Source organism: Mauremys mutica, chromosome 3 (genome assembly GCF_020497125.1).
Source record: "Mauremys mutica isolate MM-2020 ecotype Southern chromosome 3, ASM2049712v1, whole genome shotgun sequence".
Taxonomy (NCBI): domain Eukaryota; kingdom Metazoa; phylum Chordata; order Testudines; family Geoemydidae; genus Mauremys; species Mauremys mutica.
The window spans coordinates 41,598,297-41,622,638 of NC_059074.1; the positions used below are offsets into that span (position 1 = coordinate 41,598,297).

Here is a 24,342-nt window from a genome sequence, read left to right on the forward strand (position 1 = left end):
CGGTCCTTGTATGGGAAGCTAGACTTGGGGGAAAGCAGCATCCCCGCGGTTATATCCGCACGCTGTACCCTCCATAATATTTGTGAAGGGAAATGTGAAACATTCTGTTAGGCATGGACCACTGAGGTTCAAGTCCTGGAGGCTGAATTTGCACAGCCAGAGAGCAGGGCTATTAGAGAAGCCCAGCACAGGGCTACAAGGATTAGGGATGCCTTGAGGGAAGAATTTGAGGCTGAAAGCCAACAGTAATGTTTGCTGCCTTGCATGGGAGTGAAGTGCAGTGGTTACACTGTTAGGATTCTATTATCCCTAACATGATTTCCAGTGACTGTTTCTTTACTGGGATAAGGTATCTTTCACTATGCAATAATAAAGACTGTTTTCAAAGCCAAGATTTATTTTATTGAATAGAAAAATACTTCATTGACAGACACACAACATTTCAGGAACCTAGGGCAGGGGGGTGGGTGGGTGAACTGTACAGTCACAAGTTTGCACATGTCCTGTCTGCATTGCTGTGCAATGGCTGCTGCACTTCAGGGTGCATATACTGCATGGTGATGGGAGTTGAGTGCAGAGGGTAAGGGTCGTAGTTCTCAGGGCTGGTTGGTGAACGTACAGGTGTTGGAGGCAGCTGGTGGTGGTAAGAACCTGGATGCTGGGGAAGGGGGTTTGGAGCTAACATTGGGGCAGAAGAGAATAAAATTTGGGATGGGGGGGCTGTGGGGCAGCACGGGACTGCTCTGCCTGCATAGCTATGAGTGCCTGGAGAGAGTCCGCTTGGCGCGCCAGGATGCCTAGCAGCTGGTCTGTGCTTTTCCTCTTTGCCACAGCGTTTCTCCGCCAATGTCTCTGGCGGATCCTGCTGTCCCTCTGGTGGATCCTGCTTTCCCTTTCTCTCCACTCCTGCAGCTGTTTACTCTCTCGAGCAGAGTGATCAATAACTGTTTTCAGCATGTCTTCCCTGGTTTTTCGAGGCTTTTTCCTCAGATTCTGTAGTCTCTGTGCTGTGGTAGATCTGGGCAGTCCAGCAGTCAAGGTCACTTCTTGAAGGCAAAAATGGCAACATTTAACAGGGTAGCATTGTTAATTATCTCATCCAAACAGTAATTCCCACACACTGAAGGAGTTTTCAGTGTTCACTTTAGCATTCTTTTCCCATACCAAATAAGATCACACATAACACAACAGGAGACAGGAAATGGTGAGTAAGGGGTACTGAGATTGCTTCAGGGCTGTGCAGGGGTTTCTGTGCGTTGGGGACAGCAAACAGCTGCATGGGGGATCTGCACTAAACAGTCTCCCAACATTTTCCACAGGAGTTACTCCTGGAAGATATCTCCCTGCTGCGGGTCACTAGGGAAGAGCGGGAAGGTGTTCTACAGCAATGCGGATTCCGCCCTGGCCCCTATGCAGCTTGCCTATGTGCAGCAATGGTCCCCCCACCCCTCGCAGCACAGTGGTGCGGACGCGTTAGCCTGACTGGGACAAGGACCACAGTGGCTCTCCCTATAAACCTGCGCAGGCACATTGCCCACGCTCTGGCTGAAACTTTTGAGGAGATTACTGCAGCCGATTACCGCGACGTGATAGACCACATCAATGGGCTATTCCACATCTAGGCATGCATGTATGCAGCCCTAACCCCCCCTCCTCTCCCGAAACATTTCCACCCTGAAAATAAAAGATGCTTACCGGTAACTCGCTCCTCTGTTTGTCCTTCAGCAACTGCTGGCTGCTGCGATTGGCTTCCTTCCTCCTGGCTTGAGAAGAGCTCCTGGCTGCATGCCTCCTGGGACTTGGGGTGTCTTCCCCCATCCCAGTAGCTTCACTCGCAGTTTCCACCCCCCCGCCTCCTCCTCCTCCTCCTCCTCCTCCTCCTCTTCCTCCTCCTGCTGCTCCTGTCCCCCACCCTGCTCAGAAGTGTCCATCGTGGTCCTCGGATTGGCAGTGGGGTCACCCCCAAGTATCGCGTCCATCTCCCTGTAAAAATGGCAGGTCGTGGGGGCAGCGCCGGATTGGCGGTTCCCCTCGCGGGCTTTGTAATAGGCACTCCGCAGCTCCTTTACTTTAACCCTGCATTGCAGCGCGTCCCGATCATGGCCCCTATCCAGCATGGACCTTGATACCTGCTCAAAAATATCATAATTCCTACGGCTGGAGCGCAGCTGGGACTGCACAGCTTCCTCCCCCCAAACACTAATGAGGTCCAGCAACTCGCCATTGCTCCATGCTGGGGCTCGTTTGCCGTGTGGAGGCATGGTCACCTGGAAAGATTCACTGATTGCACTCCACACCTGGCTGCAGCAAACAGGAAGGGGATTTTTAAAAGTCCCGGGGCACTTAAAGGGCGGGTCACCTGAGGCCAGAGCAGTAGAGTGCATACTGATGAGCAGAGTGGCTGAACACTCTGGGAATCTCCTTATTCCCTGGAGGCCAATTAAAGCGCTGGTGTGTGTCCACACCTGATGAGCAGCGCTGGATCACCAGCGCTGCATTCCTTATACCCCAACCCGAACGGGTGCACCGCCAGCGCTGAAGCCAGGGAGTTGCAGCGCTGGATGTGCCTTGCAAGTGTGGATGGAGAATAATTGCAGCGCTGGAAAGCCTCCACCAGCGCTGCAACTTGTAAGTGTAGCCAAGCCCTTAGCACTTCAAAGCGCTGCCGCGGCAGTGCTTTGAAGCGCTAAGGCTGTGGCTACACTTACAAGTTGCAGCGCTGGTGGAGGCTTTCCAGCGCTGCAATTATTCTCCGTCCACACTTGCAAGGCTGTCCGTACTCCACCTCCCTGTGGGGAATAACGGACAGCGCTGGGAGCCGCGCTCCCAGCGCTGTGGCTTTGACCACGCTGGTGCTTTGCAGCGCCGCAATGTGCAGCGCTGGAGAGGGTGTGTTTTCACACCCTGCTGCAGCGCTGCAAATTTGTAAGTGTAGCCAAGCCCTAAGTCTCCTCTCGCTGTTGTCTGGAGCTGCTTCCTGCTGACACTGGCTGGGAACCCGCTTGGGGACCGGGGCAAACCCCGGTTAGTCTCGTTTCAGTTTCACTTTGCTTATCTTACGCCCTAGCAAAATGCTTCCATGTTCGGATTCTTGCTTTAAAAGAAATCGTAATATTTATGCATTCATTTCTACCCGACGGAACCTAAATTTGGGGCTTAAACAACCTGACATTGTCCCTTTAATTATTAGGAAATTAACTTTAGAAACCAACATGTGTGACACTGAGATGGCCCTGATCTATAGTTCCCAAGAGCACACTTTCTGGTGACAGCTAGAGCGTGAAATTCACCTTGTACAGGGGTTCAAATAAGGCTCTAGCTAGCAGTACTTAGTTCTTAGGCCTTAATCAGGTAAAGTGAATTTCACACACACACACACACCTTTGCCCCATTTAACAACCTTAAACCAGCTTTTATATCTAGCATTTAGAAAAGGGTCCATCTATTAACCAGACAGAGTAAATGTAGATTATTCTGTAATTTTTCAGCATATGAACAGTTTTTATTTTATAAAACTGTTAGAGATTTTAGTAGATCGCTAAATTCTGCTGCATATTTTTTTTATTCCTAGTGTTGTATTAAAAACAGTATTCAGATGATTTTGTTCACTATATAAAATGTTTGCAAGTCTTATGACATTCTTGCAAGGACATTCAGTGTCATAGTAGTTGGAGGTTGCAAGAGACCTTTAATGGAGTCCTATACTGATTTCATGTTCCACAGGAGATGTGTAATACATTTGCAATCTGCACATGGTAAGAAAACCATTCAAGAATAGTGGAGCAGTCTAGAATCTACACATTTTCTTATGCCGAAACCAGACCTATATTGATGCCCATGTGTCCACGTTGCCACTACCAGATGCAAATCTAGGACAGGGATTGTTTGTGGTCAGAGACTGGAAGTGTTATTATTTATGAAACTCTTCTATCATGTGGTTCCAGGGGGTTCTTTTGATACAACAACAAAGAAAATAGCTCGAGGCCCACCCAGTAAAGTGAGAAAATTACAGACCACTCCTAGGCATCTCTAAGAGACAATACTTCCCCTCTCACAAACACTGAGTCTGTGTATAGAAAAGAAAACTTTTTGTTAAAAGAGGTAAGGAACCCGACATTAATTTGTGAAAACACCACAGGCATGATTCAAAAACATGTGACCACGATCGAAACACCCAACCTCAGGGTACGTTGGGCACCATCCTTATCCTCAGCTTCTCACCTTGCAGTGTGAAAGTCTGAGAAACAAATGTTCCTTTAACACACCTCTCCCCTCTCTCTGCAATGAAACCCATTCACAATTGTCCTTGGTCGGCAAAAACCCAGAGTTTAGAGGTGCGTTCGCAAGAGTTCACCTCCCACCCCGGGGAGGGGTTGTGTGGAGACAAGGCATTGAGCAATGCTTCAGCTGCTGCTGCCATGCTGTTCGCTTCGTGTCGCTGCCTGCTGCTGTGCAGTTGTTCACTCTGCCACTGGGCACTGTGCCATCGTCCACTCTGCCACTGCATCACTGTTCACTTTGTTGCTGCACTGTCAGCCACTCCATCGTCACTCACTCACCCCACCACTGTGCCATCAGCTGCTGTGTTGTCATTCACTCTGCTGCTGTCCTCTCCACTGCAACCTCTGTGATGTCTTGAGGTCCCACCCACCACTAGAGCCCTGCGCGGATACAAACTTTGTACCCGCATCTGAGCTGTGATGCGCAAAAATGGTCTGCATATGCGGGTACAAAGTTTGTATCCGCGCAGGGCTCTAGTGGTGGGTGGGACCGTGGATTTGCAGGGCTCTACCCACCACTTAACACAGCTCTCAGTGAGTTCAGCTTGTTAATGGGGGAGCCTCACTGCTAGTGCAGCTGGGCAGTGTCTTTCACTGGAGACAATGTCCCACATCAGGCCTAAAACAGCCCTGATTGTCAGTGATTTCAACTCTAGTGATCCATAAGAAAATAAAAGACTCTCAGTTGAGTTTAATCAGTTCTGTCTTTAAATAATGGAGGGAGGGGGGATTGAAAGGTGTCTAAGACTCTTGGGCAGAGCCACACACACCCCATTCTCTCTCCCCTTTCACTGGGATTCGGCATCTCTTCCTCCTCCTTAGTGAGTGCAGTTTAGTTGAGGATGACCCCCTCAACAAGGGCAGGCCAAGCACACCTCTGCCACCACCCACTCCGACAAGCACAACATTTTTTCATCACCCCTGCACCCAACATCAAAGTGGCTTGCAGTCCAGCACCAGTCAAAGGTGACCATTTGGGCAAAGCAGCTCCATCATGCTGTGCACATGAACAGAGTAGGCATGTCTATGCCAGCAGTTCTTAAACTGTGTCTAGGGACCCAAAAGTGGGTCATGGCCCCATTTTAATGGAGTTGCCAGGGCTGACTTAGACTTGCTGGGGCCCAGGGTCAAAGCTGAAGCCCGAGCCCCATTACTTGGGGCCGAACCTGAAGCCCAAGTGCTTCATCCCCTGGCTTCGGGGCTCAGGCTACAGGCCTCCTGCCTGGAGCTGAAGCCCTTGGGTTTTGGCTTTGACCCTTCCACCTCCTCCCACCCCTGCCGCCACCCCGGGTGGTGGGGTTCAGGCTTTGCCCTCAGCCAGGTCAGCAGGGCTCAGTCTTCAGTCCCCCATTCTGGGGTTGTATAGTAATTTTTGATGTCAGAAGGGGGTCACGCTGCAATGACGTTTAAGAATCCCTGGTCTATGCAAACAAGGTCAGTTCCTGAAGTCTTTTCCCCTAGCTCACCACTAGATGTCAGAGGAGAGCTTATTCAGACCCTGCTCACATTTAGACGGTGCCACAGGTGAATATAGTACCTTCTCAACAAATAACATGGTTATGTCTCTCCCTGAGAGAATATTACAGTCCAAATAAAACATAAGACATTGAGAGATAACAGTAAATAAAGGGTGAGGATATGTGACAGGGTGGACTGCCCCTGCACTGGGGCTGAGCAGGGCTGCCCAGAGAATTTGGGGGCCTGGAGTCTTCAGTGGCGGGGAGCCCCCACTGCCGAATTGCTGCCAAAGACCCAGCACTTCAGCAGCTGGTCCCAGGGTGGAAGGACCACCTGCCACCAAATTGCCACCAAAGACCCGGAGCGGAAGAAGCTCCACGAGCCCGGGCCCCACAAGAGTTTTCCAGGGCCCCTGGAGTGAATGAAAGACCCCATTCCAGGGCCCCCGAAAAACTCTCGTGGGGGCCTGGGGCAAATTGCCCCACTTGCCCCCCCCTCTGGGCGGCCCTGGGACTGAGAGAGTTAACCCTTCCCTGCTGGCAGAGCAAGCCACCCCGCTGAGGCTCTGCTGGGCATGCTCCAACCGGGAGCCAAGCACAAAAGCCTGCAGAACTGCTCAGTCAGGACTAGCGGCTGGGGAAGGAGGATGCCCAGCGGAAGCTCCAGCCCAGGAGCAGTTGCGACCTTTACAGGGGGGAGCTGAGGAGCCAGGAAGCGGATTCAGAGACTGGCAGCTGTTGGAACCCCAGGGAGCGCTGGGTGCTGAGGAACCTAGAGATCCTGATGCCACAGGAACTGCTAAGTTTGGAGAACAGGTAGGAAGTGACCCAGAGAAGGGAAGGGAGTGGTATCTACCACCACCCTGAGGGCAGCATGTTGCGGTAGGATTCCCCGTAGCAGATCACGCCGTCACTGACAGGGCCCTGGGCTGGAGCCTGGTGAAGGTGGGTGGGCCCCGGGCTTCCCTACCGGGGGTCTCTAACACCCCCCATTTGTCATGACATAATTCACTGATCCCCCCTCTCACCCCAAAGGAGACAGACGGACTCAGGCCATGTTATCCCCTGAGGGGAAAAGAATTTAGAGACACTCTGGCCATTAGGCCACACTGTTTTAGGAGCACACTATAGAGACTCCAGCCGCTAGGCCGCGCTACCCTGCCAGCAGAAGGAAGGGTAGAGAGACTCTGGTCCTTGGGCCCCATTGTGTTAGGAGTGCACAATATGGACTCAGGCTGCGGTATCCTACCAGGGGAAGCGGCAGCTCTGACTACCAGGGAGGTAGTAAAACCAACGTAGATTCAGGGTGGTGGGGTTAACCTCGCCCCACCCCTTGAATCAAAGGGGTTGATGAGGTACAAAACCCACCACAGGATACAACAGCAAAAGAACAGGACGTACTTATTGTTATGCACATCCAGATTGGGTTAATCCAATGCCTTGCAGAGCATCCCAGAAAAACAAATAAACAGCCCTTCTATTTATAAGAAATTAATTTTGGTGACATCTCTACCTGGCTGTGCTCTGTGTGTACACACACACACACACATTTACAGTAGTGAATAAAACTTAACGAACTTACATTTACACAGACATGTGTTATCCAACCCTTAGTGTGCACGTCTCTTAATTTCAGAGTTCTAGATGCTTGTGTGGGTGTACTTAAAGATCCTGAACCTGGAGACAGCGCTCTGTTGGTCAAGCAAAGTAGTCCAGAGAGGTCAACAAAGATCAGAGTGATTCTAACTTGGCACCAATCCAGGCTGCACAACCCCTGTGAAGATGTGAGTTGTTATAACAGGGATCATTAACTCTGGATCCTGATTAGACAATAAGACCACTTCTTCTCTTCTCAGACTCAGGGAAAGCACTTAAAGCCTCTTTACTACTCCCCTTGCCCTGAAAGCAGTTTCCCAAACAAAACCAAACCATTGTGGTTACTCACACCATCTTCACTGCATGCCAGGCTCTTTTAGTTCCGGTCACAGCAATGGGCTTTTGCCCTGGCTCTACTGAAGCCCAACAGTAGCCTCTTTGGCTCCATAGTGGTGATGGTAATATAGTATTTTATTTGCCTGAGATAGAATTTAGGGTTTTGTTCGCTCATTTGATTTGATATTCTTGTATCCTTATTAACATATGTGAACAAGAAACAAAGACACTGTGTGTTGCTTCTGCCTAGCAAGATGTGGTTTTTAGTACCATGCAAAAACCAATTCATCACAGTTAACTCATGCAATTAACTTTAAAAAAATCACGATTAATCGCAGTTTTAATCACTCTGTTAAACGATAATAGAATACCAACTGAAATTTATTATTAATATTTTTGGATGTTTTTCTACATTTTCAAATATATTGATTTCATTTGCAACACAGAATACAAAGTGTACACTGACCACTGTATATTATTGTTTTTGAATACAAATATTTGCACTGTAAAAAAGATAAAAGAAATAATATTTTTCAATTCACCTCATACAAGAACTGTAGTGCAATCTCTTTATTGTGAAAGGGCTAATTTACAGATTTAGATTTTTTTTTGTTACATAAATGCACTCAGAAACAAAACAATGTAAAACTTTTGAGCCTACAAGTCTACTCAGTCCTACTTCTCGTTCAACCTATCGCTAAGATAAACACGTTTGTTTACATATATGTGTAAGCAGAGTCAGGATGAGCTCTACCCTGACATCTGGTGGTAAATTATGGGGAGTGCAGAAAGAAGTTTCAAGTATTCGTATTAGCATTTCAATTATTTGCATTGGCACTCCCACCCCACTTAGCATACCGCACAGCAGCCTGGGATGATTATTTTCACAGCTATGGGAGCCCCAATTTCGTTGTTATTGGGGCAGGAGCAATAAAATGTTGTCACCCCGATTAAGTAAATGAGGAACTACAAAACTGTCTTATGATAGAGGGTTTCATTATCAGCTAAATAGCACTTGCTAGACAAGGGACATGGGTTCCAAAACCCAGTCAAGAGAGAGAGGCTGGGGACAGATAGCTGTACTTGGTGGTGCAGGCTCTGATCCGAAGAAGTGGGTATTCACCCATGAAAGCTCATGCTGCAAAACGTCTGTTAGTCTATAAGGTGCCACAGGATTCTTTGCTGCTTTTACAGGGTCCTTGTGTGAGCCAGAAGCACCAGTTCCACCTATGCCTCTCTCCACTGTGGAATGTCAGAGTTAATTTTTTGATTTCCTTAAGAATATAGATACAGGTTGTTGAGCTGAACTCACTGGCACTGGGGCTCCCCTATTAAGAGCTGAAATCACTGAAGAGCTGGACTTGCTGAGCTGAGAGCACTGAGTACTGTGCTAATGAGTGGGGGAGCCTGAAGCAATACCGTGGAGCAGAGCAGCTGGCAGAGCAGAGTGGAGCAGTTTGTGCAGCCACTGGGTGAGTGGAGCCAAGCGGCTCGCGAGGACGGCTGGAGTGGATCACAGGACAGCTGGTGGACCAGAGCAGCTGGCAGAGCGGAGCAGCCCACAGAGCAAGCGGAGCTGAGCTGTTTGCGGGGACGGCTGGTGGAAGCAGAACCCCACAAAGAGGCAGGGCAGTTGGCCCCGAAACCACGTAAGGTGCCCCTTTCTACCCAGGCTGGGGAGGGGGACCTCTGCAGAGAGACTCTTGAACACTGGAGCTGCACTGACCCGGGACAGAGACTTTTGAATTGTGGGACTTTTGGGACTGTGGGTGATTTGGAGGTTGCTGGACTTAAGGGCCCAGAGAGAAGGCCACGGCCCAAGTTCCTGGGGTGGGTCTTTGCTCACAGTTTGACCTATGAACTCTCGTTGAGGTATTTTCCCAATCTAATGCTTGTTGTTTATCTCATGTAATTAAACCTTTTCTACTACACCAAGAGTCTGTGCTTGCGAGAGGGGAAGTATTGCCTCCTTGAGACGCCCAGGGGTGTGTGTAAGATTTTCCCAGGTCACTGGGTGGGGGCTTGAGCTGGTTTGCATTACGTTGTGGGGAAGGGCCCCTATGTATTGAACCCGGCCCTTGCTGCTATCATTTCAGCCTGGCAGAGGGGTTACGTACGGTAGATAATGCTGCCAGCTTCTTATTTACAACATCATCTGAAAGTGAGAACAAGCATTCACATAGCACTTTTTCAGCCAGTGTTGCAAGGTATTTACATGCTAGATGTGCTAAACATTTGTACGCCCCTTCATGCTTCGGCCATCATTCCACAGGACATGCTTCCATACTGATGACGCTCGTTAAAAAATAATGCAATAATTAAATTTGTGACAACTTCTCGGGGGAGAATTGTATGTCTCTTGCTCGGTGTTTTACCCACGTCTTGCCACATATTTCATGTTATAGCAGTCTCGGATGATGACCTAGTACATGTTCGTTTTAAGAACACTTTCACTGCAGATTTGACAAAATGCAAAGAAGGTAGCAACGTGAGATTTCTAAAGATAGCTACAGCCAGGGGCGGCTCTAGGAATCTCGCCGCCCCAAGCAGGGCGGCACGCCGCGGGGCACGCTCTGGCGGTCACCGGTCCCGCGGCTCCGGGGGACCTCTTGCAGACGTGCCTGCGGAGGTTACGCTGGTCCCGCGGCTCCGGTGGAGCATCCGCTGGCATGCCTGCGGGAGGTCCACCCGAGCCGCGGGACCAGCGGACCCTCCGCAGGGGTGCCGGCGGGAGGTCCACCAAAGCCGCGGTACCAGCGGATCCTCCGCAGTCTTGCCTGCGGGAGGTCCACTGGTCCCGCGGCTCCGGTGGACCTCCCGCAGGCATGACTACGGAAGGTCCGCCGGACCCGCCTCCCGCCCTGCCAGCAAAATGCCGCCCCAAGCGCGCGCTTGGCGCGCTGGGGTCTGGAGCCGGCCCTGGCTACAGCACTTGACCCAAGGTTTAAGAATCTAGTGCCGTCCAATATCTGAGTGGGATCAGATGTGCAACATTCTGTCAGAAATATTAAAAGAGCAACACTTCGATGTAGAAACTACAGAACCCGAACCACCAAAAAAGAAAATGAACCTTCTGCTGGTGGCATCAGACTCAGATGATGAAAATGAACGTGTGTCAGTCTGCACTGCTTTGGATCGTTATCGAGCAGAATCCGTCATCAGCATGGAAGCATGTCCTCTGGAATCAGGGCCCATACCAGGTACAGAGACTAATCTGGGATGAGACTGAAAAGGAGATGGGGGAGGTACTAGGGGACGTCAAGGGAAAGGAATATCGGAAAAAAGGAATGTGCCCTGGGATGGCATACTGGGAAAATGATCTCCTCCAACATATTCAGGCTTTGGAGGGGATAGTGGACCAACAAAGGATTTTAACAGAGAAATCCATATTAGCAGTAGAGATAGCAGATCTAAAGACATGGGATGCTGCATGGAGAATCCTGTGAAGCAATTTGATGGGAGAGGGATGAACTGGTGGGAAGGATGGCAGACTTAGAGGACAAGTTGTATCAATGTAAGTGTGGTATTAATAGACAGTCTGCCCATTGATGGCAGTAAAGGAGGTACTCCCTCCACGCTACCCTGAGAATACACTGTACCCACAACTGAGAGTGGACATTTGTGACAGGGGAACGGGGGGGGGGCACATTGAGGTTACTCAATTAGGACAAACTGCAAAGAACAGGGCAAACAATCCCCAAAGCTGGTGGTTATTTCAATACTTATATTCACCCAGCTAGCCACAAAATAGCTTGTACAATACCTTACTGGTTGTACAGTAGCCAAAACACCGTTCCCTTATAGCAACACGGTCTTGGGCTTCCGCACAGATACACAAGTCAAATATGATGAGGATTACTGAAAATCCTATTCATCATATATGAAAGTTCTACCAATCCCAAAGGATCGGACACATTACCTCCCAAGTTAACAAATATTTTAGATCTTACCCTGTCAAGGCTGAATCCCAACTGTCACTCTGAGTGCAGAGGTGGGGACCGCAAGAATTTAAAAAATCAATACTTGCCATTTCAGGCTTGTATTAAACTTCCAAGGTTACAGCTTTTCTCTGACCTTGGCTTGGTAAACGCTGCCACCACCCAAATGGGAAGGGGGGAAAAAACCCTTTGAACCCAGAAAGGAGCACTTGGGAATTCCTCCCTGTGGGGTACCTTCAACAAGCCCTTTCACGCCCTCCCCCCCGGGAAAAGCTGAGAAAAAAAACAAAGGAAATTAGCTGTGGCAACCAGCTAATCAAACAACATGCATAAACCTCTTAGGACACCAACAATCCAATCCTGTTCTTAAAAAAGGTAAATTTTATTAAAAACAAAAAGAAAGAAAATACATCTGGAACTTAGACTTTTGCTAGATTTTAAAAGAGCAATTCCAAAAAATCAAGCACCAAAAATAGCTTTCTTGGGGGTTCAGCTTAAAGGTGACAAGCAAATAAAAGCATCTGGGGTTAGCATAGAGGAGTCCACAAGCCAATGGGAAAAAAAAAAGAAATAACCCTAATCGTGTTTTTTTAGACATTCCCTAATTTTACTTACATATCTGAGGCTCCAGATAAGTAGGTTCAAGGTATGAATGATAATCTATAATCATACCTGGCTTAAAGCTGGTTACAGCATTACTGCCTATGTCCCTGCAGCCCAGAGAACATCAGACAAAGGGAAAGTTTCTTTCCCAATTTTAAAAAGTTCTACCTTCCCATTGGCTCTTTTGGTCAGGTGCTCACTTTTTTTCCTTTACCTGGAGGACTTTTTAACCCTTTACAAGTAAAGCAAGTAAAGAACAGCTACCAAGAGGGATTTTACAGGTAAGTGGCTGGCTGGGTGTCCATCAAAGGGAGCTATCCCACCTTTTATTTATCACATACCCAAATACATGCTTACAGCCAATCCTTATTAACTAAACTAAAATTTATTTAAAAAGACAAGAGAGAGAGTATTGATTAAAAGATCAGTATACATCCAGACGAGTACAATTCTGAGATTAGTTTCATACTAGAGATGGTGTGCTTTGTAGTTGCAAAGAGCTCTTTCAGAATTAGTTCATAAGTTATAGTCCAATGTTCATATCCCAGGTGATCCAGATGGGACTGGACATCTCAGTCTTACAACTCAAGCTTCCCCTGCATAAAGCATCAAGCAGATCTGAGATAAAAAGGATCAGGACCCAAAGGTTTTTTATTCAGTTCCAGGCCTTCTCTTCACAGTTCAGAATCCTTAGGTGAACAGTAGGCAATCTTCAAGACTTTGAAGTAGGTGGGTGGCCCTTCATTCTCTTGTGTGCAGCTGCCCAGGCGCACACCTTAGAGGGAACAATCCATGGACCACCTGAACAGAGCTCAGGGATCACTGACGGTCTGCAGACCACAGTTCAAGAACCTCTGGAATAGCAGATACAGAGACTTCAAGCTAAACTGGCTACCCAGGATATCACCAGATCAGAAGAGGCATTAGCCCGGAGGCCAGGGTATTGGGATTGCCTGCAGTGCCAGGCACACAATTTTGCTAGGAGACAGTAGTGTTATCGATGTCAGGACCCCTCCCCCGCTCCCCCCAACTGACAGGAGGGACATAGGGGAATACTATAACCTAGGGGAGTCCCAGGAGGTGTCCCAGGGATGGATTAAAGGAAACAGGGGAGAAAGGAACTTGCTGAGGCAGGGTCGGAAGCTTTGCGTAAGATGGGACTTGTACTGGACTCAGCCAACTGTGTCTGTGGGAACAGGCACAGGATGGAAAAGGCTACACCATCCCTGAAGGTGCTCAGAATGGCTGAGACACTCACTGGGAAGTCATAAATGCACCAGAGCAGTGTTTCCCAAACTTGGGACGCCGCTTGTTTAGGGAAAGCCGCTGGTGGGCCGGGTCAGTTTGTTTACCTGCCGCATCCTCAGGTCCAGCCGATCACGGCTCCCACTGGCTGTGGTTTGCTGCTCCAGGCCAATAGGGGCTGCCGGAAGTGGTGCGGGGTGAGTGATGTGCTGGCCGCCACTTCCAGCAGCCCCCATTGGCCTGGAGCAGCGAACCGCGGCCAGTGGGAGCCGCGATCAGCCAGACCTGCGGACGCGGTAGGTAAACAAACTGACCCGGCCCACCAGCGGCTTTCCCTAAACAAGCAGCATCCCAAGTTTGGGAAACACTGCACTAGAGGTGTTCATATGCCGAGTTTTACTTTTCAAGACCAACATTCTGACACTTGCAGAACTATGTTGGTAGATGTTTCATAAGCAGCAGACAAAAGGAGAAAAATTCCATTTGGAAGGGATGCATTTATATCTGCTCTCAAGAGGGCAAATTATCAAGCAATGGAATAGCTCTGTGATGATCAAGTGCATCCAAAACTACCTTCTCCTATCGGGCACAAATGGGTCTTGGAGGATGGACTGATCGCACCAATTATGCATGAAATACTATAGCCAGAGGATTGATTTAGGATCGCAATCAAAAAATCATGTGCAAAGACTTGATGCTCACTACCCTGTAAATGTCTGGCCAGCTGTTTGCCTTATACAGAGATGTGTGAGTGGGACACCAGTGAAGACCAATGTGCAACGTGTCTAGCAGTGGAGCCCTACATGAAGATGACATTGATGATTACTTTGACGAATAAATGTTTTCAGTCCTACATGTCCAGGCTAAACTCTCTAGGACTACCAAAGGTCAATGTCATTGTCATGCAAGCAATACATTCATGTGTTAAAGTATAATTTTAAAAAGTTAACATGTAAATAAATATATATCTACATAATTGTTTTGAGTTTGTTGCCACTGTGTTCATGGAAGAGGGGTATTATTCAAAGCCCTAACTTGACCCATTTCTGAGAAAGCTGTATTATCAAAATTTCCAACAGCAGTAGGACCTGAGGGAGACAGAAGGGAGGGGAGGCAGTGAATCCCTCCTGCCATTTAAACTATGGTTCTGTATGTAGATTTTTATAAATCAAATGACACCTCCCTTACCTTTCACTTGCCACTTCCCCCAGAAAGAGATTTAACTATATTATGTTCTTAGACTAAAATTACTGGCATAAATCCTGACACAAAGATTGTGTGCGTTTTAACTATAAAGGGAAACAATTTTAAAACACTTTTGATAAATGAGTATAGTACACTGATAGCAATCTGCAAAGAGACTGATATATTCATAGACTTCTTGTAAGCAATTCTATTTTCATGCACTCACTAATAAACCTGCACCATGTTCTTCAGGCCATGTTTTACTGTTATTCTCATAGCTGTTGCAGAATTATATCTTCTTCTTTTGGAATGTTTCACAATTTAATTTTTCAGAGGATCCATTTTTCACTGCTGTATTTGGAAATTTCCTGTCAACTGGACCAAAGAGATGCTGAGTCGTTTTGAATAACCAGTATGGATTAAGTATTAATGTAAGTGTACTTAACCCCATGAAAAAAACAATAAAATATGGAAGTCCCAGATTTTCCATCACGTCATTCCAATGGGAAATACACACCCACCTTATTTATTACATGTGGACCATGCGGCAGTGAAGCATATGAATATTTACCCATTGGTTTGCCTTCCAAAAAAGGGTATTACCATAGCCAATCTGGAAGAGACAACAACAAAGAAAGAGAAATGAGATTGCAGCTTCAAGATAAGGCAGTCAGTGCTTTCTATAAATAAGATACATATTTAGCTTTCCTATTGTTTAGTGCAAAGTTCCATGCAAACATTCTCTCAATCATTTTTCTCTTGAGTGCTAAGAGATTGCACATTTATATAGCACAGTGGGTCTCAAACTTTTGTACTCATGGCCCCTTTCACACAGCGAACCTGAGTGTGACTCCTTTTATAAATTAAAAACACTTTTTTATATTTAACATTACAAATGCTGTAGGCCAAGTGGGGTTTGGGGGTGGAGTCTGACAGCTCAGGACCCTCCACACAATAACCTTGTGACCCCCTTAGGGGTCACGACCCCCAGTTTGAGAACCCCTGATACAGCACCTTTTCTCCAGCAGAATTCTAAACCACTGTAGGAACGTTACACTTCTCAAGCACTAAGGGGGTTGGAAAACCGCCCCCGGATTTAGAGCGGCTGAAGTGGTTTCCACCCCCCCACACTCGATCAGGAGACACACAGATAAAGCGCTGACCAGGTGTTTACCACTGGAACACGCAGTGCATAGAGCACCAATCAGGGGAGGGGGCGAAGTAGTTGGATTGAGGTTGCACATGCGCATAATAGAATGATTTATGTAACCACTATAATAAAAGGACGTGGAAAACCCCCGCTTGGGGCGCTCCACGGGAACAGACTGACTGACTTGGCTTCATTTATTGCTACATCTGGTGACCCCGACGTGATTCCCCCTGCTCACCGGCTGGAATAGCCTTCGATGCATCGACCCTCGCTGAATATCCCCGTTTCGTGAGTATGGGGGGGAAACTGTCAGCTCGGCAGAAAGTTCATGCGAAAGAGCTGCAGGATATCATACAACAGGCTGGCAGGCCAGTCTCCCTGGGTCAGTTAGAAAAGCTACTAATTGAAATCGATCGCCAATGTCCTTGGTACCCGGATCACGGGTCACTGTCGGTAGATGATTGGATAAAGATAGGGGCGACGCTGCACGCGGAGCCTCGAGCCGCGGTGCAGTGGCTCCTGCTTTGTCAGCGATGTACGGAGGCTCTGGAGATAATCAGGGTTGGAGCGTTATCCAGGGCTATCCTTCTCGCCCCCGCGCCTTGGGTCCCCCCTCCTTACCCTCGGATCTTGCCCCCTAAGCCGCCTGAGGTGGTACCCGAATGCTATGATGCATGTCCGGGTGCGGATGGCTCTTCACGGCCGAATTTTCGGCTGTCCCCTTTTCAGGCAATGATACAGAAGGAAAAGGAGGAGGGAGGATTGAACACTGAAGAGATAAGAGAGCTGTTGGCTGCGTTCCCAGTGACACATCGCCCTGGCAACGCAGAGGGGGAGGGAGGTTGAAGTGGAGATCACAGCCCCCCCCCCCCCATTCCGTTCTCCGAGAGGCGAGACGGGCGGTTACTGAGTCGGGATTGAAATCCACCATCACCCGAGGTATTTTAGAAGGGATTGCAAATGGGTATAGCATGCTCCCCCAAGATTGGAAGGATCTTTGTAGGATGCTTTTAAGCCCCGTGCAGTATGTTATTTGGGATAGTGAATTTCAACAGGAAGCATTACAACAGGGGCGGGCATCGTGGGGGGGCCTATACTCCCGAGCAGCTGTATGGAGCAGGACAGTTTGCCAGTATACGAGAGCAGTCTGCGAATATCCCTCTTGTGACGCTCCAAGTTGTGGGGCATTGTGTTTTAAGAGCCCTGTTTAAAGTACCGGTGACGGGGAAACCCTCCCGGTCCTTTACCGTCACCCGCCAGGGCCCTCAAGAGTCGTATGTGGAGTTTATTAATAGACTACAGGAGGCTATTCAGAGGCAGGTAGATAATCCTGAAGCCCGGTGGGAATTAATGAGGAATCTCGCTTATCGGTATCCCCCTTGAGGGACTGGTAGATACTGGAGCTGACGTTACAGTCATCTCCGCTTCGCAGTGGCCGTCCACCTGGGACAAATCCAAAGTGCCAGCCATTTGGGGAGTGGACGGATTGCAGGCTGCTCAACAAAGCACCCGATGGATTGCTATAACTCCGCGAGAAGGGGGAAAGGAAATTCTCCTTAAGCCCTATTTTATGAATATTGCTGTATCCCTATGGGGAAGAGACTTGATAAGCAAATTTGGATCACATCTTACCATTTATGACTGAGGCCAGTGCTGTTAGTGCCTGGCCAAGTTTTGCCGCTTTTGCTTGGGTGTAGTTAGGCCCCCTTTCTCTTGGCTGTTCGCCAAGTTTTAGCAGCTAGTGGTGTTTTTGACTGAGGCCAGTGTTTTATCTTCAGCCTTTTTCAGCTAATTCGTTTTGTTCACATTTTTCCATTCATGACTGAGTTTACTGCCCTTCCCCTTGTATGGCTAACCAGTACCCCTGTGTGGGTGGAATAGTGGCCACTGCCCCAGGAAAAGCCTTTTGCATTGTATCACTCAAGTGAGGAACAATACCAGGCGGGCCATGTGGAAAAATCCACCAGCCCCTGGAATTCGCCAGTTTTTGTTATTAAGAAAAAAATCTGGTAGATGGCAAATGCTCCATGATTTTAAAGCGATTAACGCCTGCATTCAATCCATGGGACCCCTGCAGTGTAAAACCCCAAATCCCAATTTTATCCCATATGATTATCAGTTTATGATAATAGATTTTAAAGATTGTTTTTTTTATAATCCCTCCTTGTCTTAAAGATAGGGAGCTTACTTTCCCCGGGGAGGTGGTGGTGGTTCTTACCCAATTTTTCGGACCCCTGCCCCCGGGCACTATGGGGCTAATCCTCCCTCGTTCCCATGCCGGATAATATGGCATTTAGATAGTCCCCAGGGTAATAAATAGTGCTTATATAGGAAGTATTTATGTTCAGATTTGGGCTCATATGCCAAAACAGCTGCACCAAGGGGACTCCTGGGCCCAGATGGTGACCATTCCCCTTTTGGCTAACACATTTTGTTAGTGCCTGGCCGAGTCCTGCCGTTTTTATAGCAGCTTTTTTTGACTGTCCGCCAAGCCCCCCGCTTTCTTGGCCGTCCGCCAAGCCCCCCCTTTCTCTTGGCTGTTTCCCAAGTTTTTGTTGCAAGTGGTGTCCTTGATTGTAGTCTTTGGTTTTTTTTTGCATTTTTCAGTTAATTTAAGTTAACTCATTCTGTTTTTTTTGGAATTCCATTAATACTTATGTATTTTTTCATTAAAATGTTAAATTTGTAGTAAAATATTTTATGATCCCTTTAATTCAGGCCCAATATATTGTTTAAACCTGTAATTATTGTGCCAGTTTTTATTATTCCAATTTGGGTGTTAACCCCTGCGGCCTTCAATCCAATCAAATTTGGTAAATGGATGTCACGCTTTATCCCCCTTTTTTTTCCCTGGAAATAATTATATGTTATTATTAATACCTACTCTCATTATATTTGGGCCACCCCCCAATGGGGCAAACAGGCCAAATATGTAATTAATTATGTTTTTGCTGCGGTGGCCGTTATGGGCCGCCCCCGACAGATAAATATTGATAATGGCCCCGCCTACGTTTCCCACAAGCTTGCGGATTTTTGCACGCAGTGGCAAATTAACCACGTCTTTGGTATTCTGTATAATTCCACTGGTCAAGCCATTGTGGAACAGACCAATAGTACACTTAAAGAGTACCTGATAAAGCAAAACAAAACAGCGGGGGATGGTAGATCTCTTCAAAGCTGTTCTCCCTGTCACCATCCACAGAATATACATAAACATTCATATGAGGGAGCACACATGCACATGCCTTTAGTCTACAGCAGAAATTGAATAGTCTATATTAAGTTTGTTGGAGCTGATAAGGTATTCCCATACTTCTATTTTCAGTCTTTAAAAAAATCTTTTAAAAATAGAGTTTACTAACATAATCTTTAGTCCTGTGCACTAGATCCCAACTAGTGAGTCTGTAAAGTAATTTTTAAAAATCTTTCCATTTTGTTTCTTTTCTACAAAATGGGTAAAAAAAAAATTGTGGACAGTATTTAAGTATTTTTAGGATGTTATAATTAAGGATTCCATGGCCATTTCACTTCAAGTTTGGAAGGAAAAATTCTTCCTTGATGCCAGAACTAATCTCCCAATTTGAAGGCCAATATTTCTTTGCAGAATTTTTTTTGAGGGGGAGGCAACATGATGTTTATAATGGAAACTTCTATCACCAAGAATTAATACAGCAAGTTCTTACCTTTGAAAGCACATAGGAGAGGCAGCCAAAAGGAGTGCACATCTCAAGTAGCAGTCCCATCAGGGGGAGATAGTGCCCAGATTTTATGTTAATTATCAGACCAAGAAGCCCAACAAAGGCAAATAAATGATGAACTACCATGAGCACATCAAATGTTCTGAAAACAATACCAGACACATGAATAACTACACTCTCATACAAGAAGAAGCCAGAGGCTAATAAGCAGTGAAACCAGCTCCATTTTTGCTGTGAATATACTTTGTCAGCTTGAAAAACTGGATCAATGAGCAAGGCCCACAACCCAGCTATACAACTCTGAATTCCAAACAGGCCAGATGTGATAGACGTATTCCATGAGACCTTCTCTTTTCCTGACAAGGTGCGATAACTAGCACTGATGCATGAGGACAGCCAGTGAGCTAGAAGAAATACTCCCACATAGATTAAAAAAACAGCTGCTAGTAGCTTCAAACGAACTTCCCACAGAACATAGTCCCAGTCAAATATGTCTCCAGATGTTGCACCATGATTTGCAAGATACATTTCTTCTTCTCTACTTCAAAATATTTGGAGGGATTCTGAAGCTTCTCACCCTCACAATGGTCTCTTATAAAGATACAGAGCCTCGGCTGTTACACAGAGCAGAAACTCATCTGCAATAAAAAAGACAGAAGAGACTTGTATCAAATGGCTGTCTTTGTGTGTATATATGGTCTCCCCATTCATGAAAGCTCTCTAGTTTCACTACTGTTTAGAGTTTATTACTGTTTCTACTGATATTTCCCAACAGTTCACAACTGACATAAAAAAACCTGTTCAAGGATGATGATTAGCCTTACAGGTCACAAACAGGTATATAAAAAAGAAGATAGACAGAGAGACTCCCTGTTTCCTTGCTTGCAGAACTATTAATGCCTATGGATGTTACAGTCACAAAAAAACATTCACCTTTTGTTCCCTAGTTATATAAAAATACAATACATTTTCTTGGTCATTTTCTTTATTGTTTTTTCCTCCCTTTAATTGAATTGTCTAGTTAGAATTGGTAAGGCAACCCCCATCTTTTCATAGACTATGTCTATATATCTTCCTACTGTATTTTCCGCTCCATGCATCTGGTGAAGTGGGTTTTAGCCCACGAAAGCTTATGCCCAAATAAATTTGTTAGTTTCTAAGGTGCCACAAGGACTCCTCGTTGTTTTTGCTGATACAGACTAACACAGCTACCACTCTGAAACCTCCCTTTCTGTTACTTGTACATCAATTCTTTTTTTATCTTCGTCTTCCCTTCCCTTTACAAATCATCATTCCTCAAGAAGTTCTTCCAGCTATTGTCAACACATTTTAAAAATAATCCTTCACCAACTTATACTGTCAGTTCCATTTCCCCCCACAACACCTTCCTCACAAAACACTTAAAATTGTTTTATGACCAATGCTTTTTTACTTCTAACAAAGTTAATATTCCAGGTGTGAACAGAAACAACTACTATGACATAAATGAAGGGCCACTGCTAAAAAGAGAAAAAAAAATTGAGGCTTACAATAGGATTACTATAATTCAGGTTCCCAAAAAGAGGACACTGTGGGGGTGAGGGACAGGGAAGTGGGGAAGGGAGGGAAGCTGGGGGATGTAGGGAGAGCTGGGGCAGTGCAGTGTCACTCCCTTTCACGGTGCAGTGTCACTCCCTTTCACGGTGACACAGCAACTGGCACAAACCCAGGACGCAGCAACAACCATCAATCAGCGCCTCCCTGTGGGACCCTCTCCCCAGGGCTAAGAGCTGGAGCATGGATGGATGGGATCCAGCTGCTATGGCTTTCAGGGGAATGGACCAATCAGTTACAGATGCAGGGGAGTGGACCAATCAGGAAGCAGACCATCGGGGCTCTTTCTGAGCTACATCTTGTCTGCAAAAACCAGGACATTTGCTGTTATTTGTAAACCCTGTTGGGACAGAGAAAATATACTCTGTCAGGGGGAAACCCAGACATATGGTAACCCTAGCTTATGCTTCTTTAGCAGCATTTTTAAAGCATCACTGAACCTTCATTTTTTCCATCTGTAAGCCCTCTCGATACGTCTACACTATATTTTAAAACCCACAGCAGCGAGTCTCTGAGCCCTGTTCTATAGACTCAGGATTGTGTAATGGTGCTTCAGGCTCATACTACGGCACTAAAATCAGCTGTGCAGATGTTTGGGCTTGAGCTGGAGCTTGGGTTCCGAAATCCAGGTAGGTGGTGATTTTGGGAGCCTGAGACACAATGTCTACAGCGCTTTTTAGCACCGTAGCATGAGCTTTGGGTTCTCAGACTCACTGGCACTAGTTTTAAAATGCAGCATAATCATACCCTAAGAGTCTTTAGGAGTCAAACATACACACCCAGTTTACAGGGTACAGATTAAAGCGGCAACAAACCAGCCACTATGGGCCTCCTTCTCAGTTACACTAAGGCCACTTTACACTGCCTGGAAGTATGAAAGAGCCTTGAACGGTTAGAGCAGAATAATGTGGTCTAAACGTAAATGAAAATTGAGCCCCATCTCTAAGGTTCATGTGTACACACACTTAGTTTTGTCTAGAAAAAAAGAAAACCAGTAAACATTATTCTCTATATGTTTACATTAACAGACCTTTGATACACACAAATATGTACTTTGTTATAATCAGAACTTTTAAAAATCTTTTTCTGTATTAAGTCATATTATGAAAAAATAAATACAACTTTTCAAAGCTTAAAGAAAAGACAGCCCTGCTTCTTACAATTCTCTGTTCTGTGAGGTGTTTTAATTACGTATGCAGCATCACAGGTGTGCGTGTTTGCAAGCCTTGTAGGACAATGAAAATTAGAAGTGAGAACACAGGACAAATGGACAAAGCATACATTCACAAGGGGCCTTGTAAATAATATGTAGCTAGTAGATAAAGAAATGGAAGATGTGTGATAAGATTTTCTGCAGCTTTTCTTACTAGCACAATTCGTAACACATGGATAGCTCATGATGATCTATACAGGGCCTGGTTCACCAAATTAGCAAGCCAGTCATAATGCCTGTGATATGTAGAATGTAATGTGTAGGTGTTAGTCTCTTTTAGAATTTGTGTATAATCTCATTTAAAACTATGTACTTTGGAGTTGTGCACCCTAATCTACTCCACTGCACCTGACCTGATCACCTCAGGTGCTGCTTTCTGAAATGCCAATAAAGAAACCTCAGTGACAAGCCTGGATTTGAACTGAGTTTTTGGATTCCAGAGAACAGAATAAAAGTGTTCTCGCAGAACTGAAGTGTTCTGGATAAGTCAAGTGGAAAAGGTCTTGGAGGGAATCCCAACAGTGTTGTTTTGCTTGCAGTTTGGAATATCAGACACCAAAGGGCATAATTCTACAAAACCTTATTCTAGTAAACGGGACTACCTGCATGAGAAAGAGCTTGCAGGATCATCTTTTGAATAGAATTGCATGGTCAATTTATGAACAGAACTGCACCACATTCTAAAAGGGCTTTTATTCCTGAAACTAACTAAGCAGATAGGACACAGAGAAACAACCTCCATATTTCTCACCCACATCACAGTTAATATTATTAACTATATAGTTCAGAATTTCCAAGCTTAGGGGCATAAAGTTAATTAAAACTTCCTTCACATGGAGATGGTTAAAAGCAGCTGAATGTTTTCTTTCATTTTTGTTTGAAAATATCCATGAGACCAGATTGCTGAGACTGCTGGACACAGCACATCCTGTCAATATGGGCAGGGGAAGAACTGCCCAGAGAGTATCTCATTTCACACAATTTGACTAGGAGCCAGGGCTGGTGCAACCACTAGCCCAGGGGTCGGCAACCTGCAGCTCCCGGCTCGCCAGGGTAAACACCCTGGCGGCCGGCCCGGTTTGTTTATCTGCCGCGTCGGTACCAATAGGCAGGTTCTCCTAGGCTCACCCTTTCCATTCGGTAAAATAAGGGCTGTATTTAATAAAACTCTTCTCCACCCAGCACCATTTGCTTGCTGCTTACCGGCTGCTCTGCTTCACTTGCTCTGCCCTTTCTCCCCGCAGCCTCCGTGCTTTCCTGTCATGTGCTCAACAGCAGCGATCAGCCGACTGCAAAACAGAGAAGTCCGGGCTGCTTCTTCCACCTTTGTAGAAGCAGAAGCAGCTGCCAAGAACCTTGAATCCCAGCTCCTCAGCACAGCCGGGACAGACGCCTGTACACACGGGATAATGTCGCTTCCTCCTGCCCCACCCTTTGTTTCCACCTGACGTAAACCGTCCCGCCCTCCCCTGACGGGGGAGTGGAGCGTCCCAAATACCCCGCACTGGCAAGCCGGACTCGGGTTGTTCACAGCTCTCCTTGGAGCTTAATTCTGCAGGGCAATAGGGGGGCAGGTCACACTCTGCCCTGGTGCAGCAACCAAGTTTTGCGTTGCACTGATGGAAAGGGCGATCGCCCCCCGTACAGAGTCCTGACAAAACACTGAGGGGGGGAGACAGAGGCGGCTCTACAAATTTGGCCGCCCCAAGCACTCATGCCCGGGAGGCGCCCTCGAGCCGCGGGAGCAGCGGACCTCCCGCGGGCATGACTGCGGAGAGTCCGCTGGTCGGGCGGTTCGCTGGTCCGGTGTAACGACAGAAACCGGCGGCTCCGGTTGAGCTGCCGTAGTCATGCCTGCGGGAGGTCCAGCCCACATTTCGAAACCCTCCCGTTTTGCAACCAGTTGCAGTTTCTGCTGCACAACGTAACCGTCTGGGCTCCTGCTCAGGACTTGCTGCCGCCTGATCCATGGGGTTGCAAATCAGGAGGGACAGGGTTTGTGGTCAAAAACACTCACATTCTGCTTCCTCCTGGCCAAATTGCCCTAT

The 24,342-nt window shown here is 46.9% G+C and overlaps 2 protein-coding genes across 2 annotated transcripts in view; both read right to left on the reverse strand.

The window, feature by feature from the left end:
• The window catches only part of LOC123366887 (protein CLN8-like), a 39,513-nt gene extending 15,932 nt beyond the window's left edge, over positions 1-23,581 (reverse strand). The window contains exon 1 of the mRNA XM_045010748.1: positions 23,498-23,581. The gene's annotated coding sequence lies outside the window, so the exon portion shown is untranslated. The remainder of the gene's footprint in view (positions 1-23,497) is intronic.
• Positions 14,455-23,618, reverse strand: LOC123366886 (protein CLN8-like). Its single transcript, XM_045010745.1, is given in 3 exon segments — positions 14,455-15,253; positions 19,474-20,126; positions 23,498-23,618. Coding segments are annotated over 2 exon segments (867 nt in total). The 5' UTR covers positions 20,017-20,126; positions 23,498-23,618; the 3' UTR covers positions 14,455-14,929.
• Between the last annotated feature and the right edge of the window lie 724 nt (positions 23,619-24,342).